General features: G+C 36.9%; 1 protein-coding gene across 4 annotated transcripts in view; it reads left to right on the forward strand.

Moving 5' to 3' along the window:
* mst1rb (macrophage stimulating 1 receptor b) overlaps positions 1 to 8,330 on the forward strand; it is a 33,917-nt gene extending 25,587 nt beyond the window's left edge. For 3 of the 4 annotated variants that reach the window (XM_028447704.1, XM_028447705.1, XM_028447706.1), the window contains exons 13-21: positions 800 to 953; positions 1,974 to 2,063; positions 2,150 to 2,368; positions 2,445 to 2,525; positions 4,048 to 4,229; positions 4,302 to 4,411; positions 4,510 to 4,675; positions 6,381 to 6,517; positions 7,881 to 8,330. In XM_028447704.1, coding sequence (XP_028303505.1) covers positions 800 to 953; positions 1,974 to 2,063; positions 2,150 to 2,368; positions 2,445 to 2,525; positions 4,048 to 4,229; positions 4,302 to 4,411; positions 4,510 to 4,675; positions 6,381 to 6,517; positions 7,881 to 8,106 — 1,365 coding nt within the window. In that variant the 3' untranslated portion in view covers positions 8,107 to 8,330. The remainder of the gene's footprint in view (positions 1 to 799; positions 954 to 1,973; positions 2,064 to 2,149; positions 2,369 to 2,444; positions 2,526 to 4,047; positions 4,230 to 4,301; positions 4,412 to 4,509; positions 4,676 to 6,380; positions 6,518 to 7,880) is intronic. The other variant, XM_028447707.1, reaches the window with a different exon arrangement.
* The last annotated feature ends 2,756 nt before the right edge of the window (positions 8,331 to 11,086 follow it).

Below are 11,086 nucleotides of genomic sequence, written 5' to 3' on the forward strand. Positions count from 1 at the left end.
AAATTATTCAAAAAACATGAAATGCAACATTATCACACAACATGTAAGAAAAATATACAAATTACAACAAGAATACACACAAAATAGTAGAAAAATGCACAAAATGACAGAAAAAATACACAAATTGTCTCCAAAAAACATCCAAAATTAAGGAAAAATGTAGAAAATGACATAAAAATAAAAAACATACAAAATATACAAATGAAAATAACAATACACACAAAATACTAGAAAAAATGCATAAGAAGACAGCAAAGATACAAAAAAGAGTAAAAAAAAATGACAGAAACATTTACAAAATGACTCATGACACACAAAATGACTCAAAAAACAACAAAAACACAGAAAACAACCACAAAAATGTACAAAATTGCAGGAAAATATACAAACAGCAATGATAAGCGATAAGAGGAAATCCAGCTTTTTAGTACATGTGTTAAAAATCAACAGAAAGCATTTGTTGTTTCCTGTGTTAAGACTAAAAATACAAATTGACAATAAAAATACAAAAAATTAACCACTAATAGCACAAGCTAACTGAAAAAACATTAAAAAAAAATAACATAAATATTTACAAAATGACGACGATGCTCAGATTGGTCTTTATTCTAAATGCTGACATGAATATACAGATAAAATCACCCTGATAGAATTTTCCCATCCCTGCTTCACATTGTTTAAATGATAAAAATAGATTTAAAAGATTCATGTTGGATGTAAAACTTTTTCTAAGTCATTAAAAATAAACCTCCAATGATGGATCAATGTGTGACTGACTATCACTGTCATGGCGTCCCAGATCTCCATCAACGGGCAGGTTCACAACGTTGGTACGGTGATGAGAGTCAGTAACCATTACATGGTGGGAATTGTCCTGGGAATACTCGCCGCGCTCATCGCTGGAGCCGTCCTGGCCTTTGTCGTCATGAAGCATTTACGGAAGAAGAAGAAAGGTGAGCATGTGCGATTGTACGTTGTGTGAACTCAGAAAGAATGACCATATTTTCCAGCATATAGGACGCTATTTTTTCATTTAATGTTGAAGGTGTGGTCAATGCGGCGGAGCGCTCTATGTGTGGATATTTCAGTCAGTCACACACACATGTCCAGTGTGTGCGTCTGTAGGAGGCAGAATGTTACTGACAGTCACTCCTACAGCAGAACCACTGAACTGTAACAGCCACTGAACATCACGGCGAACTGAACGTCCAAAAACCAGCATCAGATGATGTAGGAAAAGGTCAAATTCTCACAGCTTTAAGGACGAATGAGATGTGCTACGTATGCAGGACGCTGTCTGAGTGGACAGTGACAGCAGAAGTCATACATCTGTTTAATATTTGTTTTTATTTTCTGTGCCTAAAATAAGGTGTTTGAATAAATAAAAATCAAATACCGTTAATGGATGGAAGTTTGTGAAGCAGGGAGTGGTGCTGGTTCATATGCATTTATGGTGAGAAGAGCATAAAAAAATTACAATAAGCTTTAAAACGTATGTTTTTAATAGTAGATTCTGACTCAGAGTCTGGACTCTACGTTATCGCTTTGTGGTAGTTCGCAGTAAGAATAACGGACAGAGGCAGCGTTATATCAGTCTGGATCCAGTAAAAAGTGACCATAAATAGCTGTAAATGGACTGATATGTAGACATGGAGCAGTGAGGAGGAGACTTCATGTGGAGAAGAAAACTCATCAGTTGAAACTCATCAAAAAACACAGAAATACACAGAAATCTTTGTTAAACCAAACGGGAGTATAGCAGCCCGCCTACCTGCCCGTTTTGATTGGCCGAGTTGTTTTAAGGACACCCTCATCAGCCAATAGAGTGCAGCTTATATGACGATGCGGCCTTTACGTGGATTTTTCCAAAAGCGGTGCGTTGAATAGCCCGGAAAATACGGTACACATGTTTGCTAACTACAGCGTAGCATGTTGTGTGTTTAGCATTAAACAAGTGATGAACTGTTTCTTAGCCTCAATGGTGGAGCTGCGTTTAGCTCACAATGCTAACCGCTCTGCTACGAATGCTGTGGAGATGCCGCCTGCAGGAGACTACAGACGAGGTGATTTTTTAACTCCAGCCCTTCTTCTTTACTTTTTTTTGGCTCCTGGCTGCTCATTATGATAACTCTGTGTCAATGGGTGTTAGCAGTAGTCCCCCTCAGTCCTCCGACCCCCTTGGTGGCACCGGTGGGGTTTCCCAGCCTGGCCTACGCTGCAGCCAGCATGGACTCCACCCTCACCCCCCTGATGCCTGCAGAGAAGATCTCCATCTCCAGCTTTAGACCTGAGCTGCTGGAGGAAGTCAAGGATGTTCTCATCCCTGCAGAGATGCTGATTGTCCAACACCATCGCATCATCGGCAAAGGTTGGAACTGTTTCAATCCTACAAGAGTTTTATATCACGGTGAAGTTGTTAACGTGTGCTGTTGTTTGACCCACAGGTCATTTTGGGACGGTCTACCATGGTTACTTCACAGACCACAGCTACAGAGAGATTCACTGCGCTGTCAAGTCCTTAAATAGTAAAGAGTCTTTTTGTTTCTCCGCATTCCTCATGTAGAAGTTTTTTTCATCTGCTGCTAGAGAAAAAGAAAGTCATTTCGTGTATTTTTGTAGTTTTTTGGTTTCTTTTCCTGTTGTCTTTTTGTGTGGTTTTGTGAGTTTTAAGTAATTATGTGTGTTTTTCCAAGTTTTGTGTGTTCTTGATGTCATTTTGTGTATTTGTCAGTCATTTTTGGAATTTTTGCATTTTCGAAATCCTTTCCTTTATTTTGTAGGGTTTTTTTTGTCTATTTTTCTTTCATTTTGTGCAATTTGGTTAGCTATGCTACGAAGCTAGATAATCATATCCTGGATTTATCACCGTTAGCGGCCTTCACCTAACCAAACATTGTCCATCAGACAGAAACTGTCCCACGAATCTAGAGTACAACTCGCTAAATTAAGCGTGTTGATTCTAGCCTGGCTACGTGCGCGCTCTAGTACCGGATATTACAGCGTCAGACCAATCACAATCACGGAGAAAGTTTAGCAACTTACGTCACAATTGAGGAATAATTCTTTAAAAATATGAAGAATTAAAATCCATAATTCAGAGCAAAAACAACACTGATGCTGCAGAAAAAGCAGGAAGTAATTAATGCAGGAAATGATTAGTGTTAATGATTAAATTAGTGAGATTATAAACGGAGAATAAACAGACTCTGATCAGTTTCACTTTCTCTTTTAACTTGTCTGTGTCTCTGATGCTGCGTTCATACAGATCAGCCTACATCATAAGGTGGAATATATATACATTTTATATTATCTACAGGACTGAGGCTCTTTGCATTGATGAATTGATTAATCAATGCATCAGTCTGAAAGCACCCGATGCACGCATGCTTTATCAGCTGACTTATTTTACTTTATCAGTTCATCAGATATAAATATATATGTTTCCTATAGGATGTCATTGGGTAAATGAAAGGATCAGCGTCAGATCAGATCCACACAGACGTGTTCACACATCACCTTTTATTGGACAGCTCACTTTCTAAGAGAACCTGGGGTAATGTCATTTAAAAAGTAGGAACAATTAGTTTAAACTGGCAAATAATGGGCATGACAAATTGTCAAAGTGTTTTAACTGGCAAAAAACAAGCATGAAATATGGTGAAAATAGTGATAATAAAGGGTCAACATATGCAACATTAGGTGGAAAAGTGGTGGAAAGGGTTTATAAGTGCTGAAAATGTCTTGAAAGAAGAAAAAAAAAATGTTCAGAAAAGGCAATGAAATATGATGGAGAAGTGTCAGAAATGGGAGGAATGTAGCAAAAATGCATTAAAAGGAGCAAAAATATGGTAAGTTTGGTATAGTTGCAGAAAAATTTAAAAATAATCCAAAATGGGCTCAAATTGTTCAAAATATTCTTAGTTTCTTGAAGGCATCTAGGTGGCGACCCCCTCCCAGTGTCTCTCGACCCGAAGGTTGAGAACCCCTACTCTACAGTATGTGTGTTTACCTGATGGTCAGAGAATGTTCTGTGTGTGCGTGTTATAGGGATAACTGACGTGGACGAGGTGGAGCAGTTTCTAAAGGAAGGCATCATAATGAAGGGCTTCCACCACAGTAACGTCCTCTCTCTGCTGGGCATCCTCCTCCCCCAGGAGGGGCTCCCCCTGGTGGTTCTACCATACATGAAACACGGAGACCTGAGGCACTTCATGCGTTGTGAGAAAAGGGTGCGAAACCAAACCATTGTGTTTTAAAGTTTGTGTTTTTCTTTTTGTTTTTAACCCGTTTGTTTTTCCTAGAACCCGACAGTAAAGGATCTGATTGGATTTGGGCTGCAGGTGACGAAAGGAATGGAGTATTTGGCTCAAAAGAAGTTTGTGCACAGAGATCTCGCTGCACGTAACTGCATGTGCGTCGCAGAGATGAGTCGAGGCCTTTTAGAGTTTAATGAGAGCCGTTGCTGACCTCTGACCTCTACTTCCTGTTTCGCGCTTCCTACTTCCTCAGGCTAGACGAGTCGTACACAGTGAAGGTGGCAGACTTCGGCATGGCCAGAGACGTGTTTGATAAGGAGTACTACAGCGTTCAGGACCACAGGAAGGCCAAGCTGCCCGTCAAATGGATGGCCATCGAGAGCCTGCAGACACAAAAGTTCACCTCAAAGTCTGACGTGGTGCGTTTTTAATCACTTTTAATCACGTCTGGACGTGTTCGTCATGTCTTTCAGGCTTTTTCATGTTAAATGTTTATAAAAAGTCGTTTGAGCCTAAATTTGATATAAAGCATAGTTCAGTTGTACTCATGCTCACATTTAGAGTACATTGTACTCAAACGTTATTAGTGAAGCACAACGTGTCACTAGTACTATTAGTAACCCTTACAGTAAATTATATTAAGGGAGTTGAAGAAGACAAATTCAGGCTTATTATGGGCTTTCAAAAGTATTCTAACCAATCAGGAAACTGGATTTGGTCATAACCCCTCATACTTTATTTGCATTAGGTCTAATAGTGCTACTAGTGAATCTTTAGGCTTTAGTAGTTGTACGAGTAGATTCAAAGCAGTACTAATAGTGGGAATTTGTGAGTGAACTATGGAAAGCCGTTTCAGCATAAATTTGATATCAGTGATATCAACCATTATTATCTCCCGCCATTATTATTACTGTTTTACTGACTGCTCTTTGCACTACTACTGTATATACAGAATTTTTCTTTACTATATAGGAACTCATGCTGCTACTCCCACCTACACACTGTATTTATATATTAGTATTAGTTTTAGTATTTAGTATTTAGTATTTATATATTAGTTTTAGTATTAGTAAATGTTTTATCTGTTGTAAAAATTGTATGTCTACCTTTAGTATAGGAATGTCTTTTCTGTTGTGCCTGAGCACTTTATCTGTTCACCGTGGGAAGTGAGAAACGTCTTCTCGATTCCCTTGTATGTTTGTGCATGCAAAGGAATTGACAATAAAGCTGACTTTAACTTTGACTTTGAAAATGTGGAAGGGTGATTCAGGTTTGAGCTCCGTCTGTCCGTCCATCCGTCCGAGTTAAAGGGGACAGCTTTTCTCAGAAACTGTTTAAAAAAGGATATGTGGTGTGTGGCTTCAGGGTATCAATGCCTTGATGGAGTTCGAAAATGAGAAGCGCGCAAATATTTTTTCCGGAGTTATTGTCCTTGTTCCGTTTTCTCTTAGTCTGTTTGAGGTATCTTCAAAGGGGACAGCTTCTCTTAGAAAACAGCTAAGATACTTAGTAATATTTTCTTATGTTTACATCTAAGTTAGATTTACGACATTTAGGAAAAGGTTGTGTGTTATAATGAGGACCAATCTGGCGCTGGATGTTGATGACTATTTCTTCTTGTTAAACTCTACTAGTGCTCAATTTTGGACTACATGTACTAGTGAGATAAAGGCTGTCAGTAGTTAGCGTCATATGCTAATAAGGGGGTGGGGGAAAGCTAATTCAGGCTTGCCATTGGCTTTTGTAAATATTACAACCAATCAGGAGCTGGATTTGGTTCTAATCCCTCCTACTTCATCTGCATGGGGTCTACTAGTGAATCTTTTGGCTTTACTAGTAGTAGTGCTAGACTAAAACAGTATACTAGTACTAAAAGTGAGAGTTTCAGTGCACTAGTAGTACGAGTAAAGCTTTTTACTACACTTAGTAGACTTAATTGTCTACTAGTAGACAATGATATTAATGATTTGAACTGATCTAAGGTCTTTCCATGAGTTCTAAATGTTCTTGCTGTTCCTGACTCTCCTGTGTGTGTGTGTGTGTGTGTGTGTGTGTGTGTGTGTGTGTGTGTGTGTGTGTGTGTGTGTGTGTGTGTGTGTGTGTGTGTGTGTGCTGATGGTCCAGTGGTCCTTTGGGGTTCTGATGTGGGAGATGTTGACCAGAGGAGCCAGTCCGTACCCTGAGGTGGATCCTTACGATATAACTCGTTATTTACTGAAGGGCAGAAGACTTCCTCAGCCTCAGTTCTGTCCTGACCCTCTGTAAGTAGCCACGCCCTTTTTTCATCTTTATTCTATCCCACAGGAAACTAGTGCTAATGTATGACTACGAAACACAAAGTTCAAAAACAAAATGTTCACATATAGTCACTGAGTGTTGGAGGCTGTAAATCGTCCAACACGGTTAAACGCTACAGTTTCTCAGTGAATGTTTATGGACGACACACACACTGTTACTCTCACTCAGAAACACACACACAATTATAGCCAGGGTTGGGGTCAATCACATTTTAAAATTACAATTACGTCTTCACTTATCCATGTTCAATTACAGCTTAGTTATGACTACGTTGACCGGCATGTTTTCCAATTACAATTGAAATTACAATTATTGTTTCCCCTGCTGAACCTTTAACAAATAAGCTCATAAAACATAACCCACCTCATGTGTTAGCTTTCTGTTAGCATCTCCAATGCTAACTAGTCAGTTTTGACCCATGCCTTCAATCAGCTGTAAAATACACTAACAAATATTATTTATCAAACAATTAGTTTCCTTGTTAGGCTTTCTAATTAATAAAAAAAATATTGTGGGTGTCTGAGCATTTTTTCTGAGTTTACCTCTTAATTGAATTTTTTTTAATATATATAAAATGATCCTCATAGAACTGACGGGTAACCTTGATATGAAACATATTTTATTAACTGTTAACTTTATGTGTGCTTGTGTTTAATTCAATTGTAAAATTGTTTTCGAAAACAATTACAATTACAAAGCCAATTATCCAAACTCAATTACATTTACAATCATAATTGTGTCATAATTGTAATTAATTACCAATTATGCACACGCACACACACACACACACACACACACACACACACACACACACACACACACACACACACACACACACACACACACACACACACACACACACACACACACACACACACACACACACACACACACACACGATAAATAAATCAACTATTTCTAACCCTTGTTCCATGAGTTCTTTGGACACATAATGGAAAACTGTAGGAAATGTAAACCACTGACGTCAGATGTTATGGAAGTAATTACACTACTTACAAAATACGCGTTTCTTAGTTTGTTTCAAGCTTTTTTAACAAGAGTTTCTATTCAACAACTTTGATGTTTCAAGTTAAAGAGAATCTTGTGATGAACTAGTGATAATCTGTGTTGATCTTTAAACGCTCTCACTTTGTTCTTCTTCTTCTTCCTGTTGTGTACACTACTTCAAATTGCTACTAAGACACAATAATGTTGAAATGGCTTTTTTCCACCTAAAATCTGCAGCCCTCATTAAATCAAAGTGCTTCGTATTCGTCCCCTGAGTCAAAATGAGTTTAATATCCCTCATGGTTTTTTCCTTTCCAGGTACAGGATCATGCTCCAGTGCTGGGATCCTGACCCTGAGCTGAGGCCCAGTTTTTCTACGCTAGCGTCGGCCGTGTCCTCCATCCTGTCGGGTCTGGAAGGAGAACACTACATCAGCCTGAACATCACCTACGTCAACCTGGACCAGCCCCAGCCCTACCCGGCCATCACTGAGTCCGAGTACGACTCCACCGATGTTGAAAACTCCGGCTCAGACTCTTCCTGATCCTTTACTTTACGCTGCTCTAAAAGCCCTCAGTGGGATTGTTGACCTCAAAGGCTCTAAAATGAAGATTATGTCTCTTATTTTGAAGCATTAAAGGTAATTGTTGGTGTTTGTTTGAAGATCTGCAGGAAATGTTTATAAAAACCAACTGGACTCTGGTTGTTTTCTCTGTGAAGCACATGGGAAATAAACATAATAAAGGAATAAAGAGATGAAATAATAGATCATTTGGAAACTCACTTCTCTGAATGTTTGAAAGTAAAGTTTTATTCACTGAAACTAAAATGACTGTCATCACTTTAAAAAGGAGCCACAGGAAACAATGACGTGTAAAAGCTTCATTATATTATAGAAATGTGTGGTTATTTAATTTATTTTCTTTAAAAGCTTCAATTTTCAGCTGCCAATGAGTGTTACACTAGTTTGGAAATAATTCAGAGTGCAAATAATGTATGTGAATAGCTTAAAAATGTTAGTTATTTCATTTATTTCTATGTTTTGAGCAAGTACAAGAAAGAAAAACAAAACTCTGGAAACGCCAGCAGAGAAAACAACAGTTCAAAATAATATATACGATCCATGTCCACTTATAATTGCAATATTATGTTCGAAAAGGAGTGGGAAGAAGAAAGACTTAGTTATTCACCTTTTTTTGACTAATATTCTGAAAACAGCTTAAGATATTATATTGTTTTCCCTTTGTGATACAGTATATATTACATTGTTTTGTTTTAGCCTGTTTATGTTAAACTGCACTCCAAGTCTTTATTCATATTTTAGAAATTGGTCAGTTGGTCCTATGATAAACAAGTAAAGGTCTCTGGAAAAGTTGATTGTCAATTTTATTTGATTTTTTTTACCATTCCAACGTGACAAATTTGGATATAATAATAAACTACGGTATTTCTAGTTTGTTCCCGGTATTCCCAGTGATATCACCTCACTTTGCCAGACATTCACCTCAAAATCAATATTTACCATCGTTAAGAATGAAGTAAAAACACTTTTTTGCGTTTTACTCCACTTCCCACAATGCAATTCCCACAACGTTTCCAACATTGTCAATAAACTGAGAAGAAAACAAACTTTTGAGCAGCATTTAATCCTTTTTCCTATTTTTGTACCCAAGCAAACAATGTTTAATTATTAAAGTCTGATAAAATATCACTGTATATTCTAGAACACAAATTTAGAACATCAGAGAAACCATGATTTTTTTTTGTGCAAATTAAATTAAATCAGTTTAAATATCTCAGCTAAAAATAATACACAAATATAATGAAATTCCACAATATTTGCAGGGCTCATATTTTCCCCAATGCTTATATTACGTGATAGAAGTCATCTTTAATCTCATATTTTTCCAAAATCATGCATCTTTTATGAAAATTATTGCGCATTTCCCCAAATTACCTAAAAAATGGCCACAAATTTAAAAATTATAAATTGAAAGTGAATATCTGTCACTTATTTCTTTGATATTATCGTTGCGGTACATATTTTATCATTTATTTATATGTGGAGGTGCAAACTAGAGCACAATAATGATTAAATCACTCATTTTCCCGCCTAAAATCTGCTGCCGTATTTGGCCCCTGAACTAAAATTAGCTTTAAAAGATTTACATTTTTAAAAGACCCTAAATCTCTGTTCAATGACCCTAACCCTATTGATAATAGCTACATTTTTGGTTTTTAAACTAAACATGTTTTTGTTAATTAGTGGTGATATCGGTTATATTTCAGAGATTTAATGTGTTTTTTAAGCCTTTTAGGTTCAAGTTTTGTGTATTTTATTCATTTGTTTGTTCATATGTAAAACAAAAAGGAGGAATATTACATTATGCGGACGTCTTAATATGAGTTTGCTGCTTCTGTCCACTAGAGGTCAGTATTCTGTTAATAACAAACTGTCTAACACAGTTTGATTTAGGAGCTTCAATGTGTGGTGTTTTTTAATTATTTTTCTGTATCATAGCAACACATTCACACAGGCTGAGCCTCTTTATCTTTGATAACAAACCAATGATGCTGTTGGATTAGTCATAGAAAAGAAGAAAGAAGCAACTTCTCCCTGTTCTTCACTTTGTCTGCCTTAAAATGTGTAAAAAATGTCTAAAAACATATTAAAACTACTGCGATATCCGAACTAACATCAAACACAGAAGAAACATCAGGGAATCTCACAACAGAACCAAAACAAATGCTGAGCTAAGCTAGCCTACAGTCGCTAAGCTAGTCTACAGTCGCTAAACCAGTGGTTTAGCCAATGGCAAGCCAGAATTAGCTTTTCCACATTCCTAATTAACATAAATCTCCTAGTAGCACTATTAAGACTTTTTGTATCTCTAGTGAAGTGTACCTGAGTACTAGTAAACGAAAGTTATGTACTTGTACTTAATAATGTGAGTACTAATAGAGTTTAAGCCCCAGCCACTTTTCTCCAAAAATCACATACCCATAACAAATAATTTATCTAAGTTTCTACATGACTAATTTTTTTTGTTTTCTTTAGTGATTACAGTTGATGTGAAATTTAGGAAATATATGATACTGAGTTTGTTTTAAATACAGAAATCTGTAGTCTGCCCAAAAAAACAAAAAAAACCTGAAGATTTACATCAAATATAAAACCAATTCTCAATAAGGAAGGCTATAAAAGCAGAAATAATTGAACTAATGTATGGACATTAGGCCAAATATGTTTCTGTTAAAAACAGTGGAACAAACTGCAGCAGAGCTGAAGTCAGCATCTAATGTGAACATTTTTAAATCAAAGTTAAAGGAACTTTTTTTCTCTACTGCGTATGATTGAGAGAGAGATTTTTGGTCATGTTGTTGATGTAATGTGTTTGTTGATGATTTTAATTGATTTTACTGATGATTTTAATTGATTTTACTGATGAAGCGGATTGAATATAAAATACTGGTTCTAACATTCCGGGCTTTGCATGGCCAGGCTCCTCTATATATTTCAGACA

Source organism: Gouania willdenowi, chromosome 5 (assembly GCF_900634775.1).
Source record: "Gouania willdenowi chromosome 5, fGouWil2.1, whole genome shotgun sequence".
Classification (NCBI taxonomy): Eukaryota; Metazoa; Chordata; class Actinopteri; order Blenniiformes; family Gobiesocidae; genus Gouania; species Gouania willdenowi.